This window comes from Echinops telfairi, unplaced genomic scaffold, assembly GCF_000313985.2.
Source record: "Echinops telfairi isolate 266 unplaced genomic scaffold, ASM31398v2 ScPeMD7_7439;HRSCAF=8477, whole genome shotgun sequence".
Classification (NCBI taxonomy): Eukaryota; Metazoa; Chordata; class Mammalia; order Afrosoricida; family Tenrecidae; genus Echinops; species Echinops telfairi.
In genome coordinates this window covers 820,985-822,126 of record NW_022111339.1, presented here as the reverse complement: position 1 = coordinate 822,126, position 1,142 = coordinate 820,985, and the positions used below count along the sequence as shown (strand labels likewise).

Below are 1,142 nucleotides of genomic sequence, written 5' to 3'. Positions count from 1 at the left end.
ATGCTGCCGGGGGTGGGCGTGTTCGGCACCAGCCTCACGGCTCGTGTCATCATTCCGCTGCTGAAGGACGAGGGCTTCTCGGTGAAAGCGTTGTGGGGCCGCACGCAGGAGGAAGCGGAGGAGCTGGCCAAGGAGATGAGCGTCCCTTTCTACACCAGCCGCATTGACGAGGTGCTGCTGCATCAGGACGTGGATCTGGTGTGCATTAACCTGCCGCCGCCCCTCACGAGGCAGATCGCGGTCAAAACCCTGGGTGAGCGACCCCTCCTTCCCCTCCTCTCAGCCTCCCCCGCCCCCCCTGCCGGCTTCCCCCCTTTTCCATTCCCGAACCGTACCTGCCATCTATCCACCCTCCCCGATCCCACCTGGAACTCCCTCCTTTTCCTGTCCCTGGCCTTGGTCCCTCCTGGCGCTCGCCCCCCACGTGCGTGCCGAGCTCGGAGGAGCGTAATCCCGGCATGGGGATGAGGGAAGGCTGGGACAGGTTCCGATGGAGGCGTTTCTGATGGCAGGGACAGAGGATGGGCTCCTCTGCGGGGGAAGGAAACCAAGTTCCCAGTCCTGTGTGTAGCGCCCTTGCATGCGCGCCTGTGAGAGATGAGTGCGCGCCCTGCAAAGCTAAAGAAAGGGTCCCCCGCACGTGTCCCGGTGTCTTGGGGGCAGTGGAGAACCTGCTGTTTAGCAGCCCTGGCACCCAACTGGGGTCGTTGGCTTATTTCAGCTGTGAGTTTATTTAGTGTGAGATTAGAGATGCCCAAGCTTTGTGTTTGTTTTAAAGACCAGGAATGATCTTCAGCATCAATTTGGAGCATTAGTTCTTAAATGGGATGGGCGCAGTAATTCCCAAGGCAGGGATGCTTTGTGTTGGAAAAGGCAGAACGCTGCCAGTTTCATTTGGAGATATTCCCCTTAGGAATAATGCTGAGGCTGGGTGCTAACTGGCGAGTTTGGGGATGAGCTCACTGCTCACACTCTCCAGGCAGCCTGAACCATCTCAGGGCAGAGTATCAGAGTCTGGGTCATGCACCGAGGAACAAGGAGTGCATGTTTTGTCCATCAACAGTTCTCATGCATACCGAAGACAATCCCAGGAAGATTGCTCACTCTGTTCTGTTCTGAGAAAATGTATCCTGTTCTTAATG

The 1,142-nt window shown here is 57.1% G+C and overlaps 1 protein-coding gene across 1 annotated transcript in view; it reads left to right on the top strand.

Annotated features, from left to right (window-relative positions):
• The window catches only part of GFOD1 (glucose-fructose oxidoreductase domain containing 1), a 110,648-nt gene continuing 109,506 nt past the window's right edge, over nucleotides 1–1,142 (top strand). Inside the window, exon 1 of the mRNA XM_004715290.2 lies at nucleotides 1–253. Coding sequence (XP_004715347.1) covers nucleotides 1–253 — 253 coding nt within the window. The remainder of the gene's footprint in view (nucleotides 254–1,142) is intronic.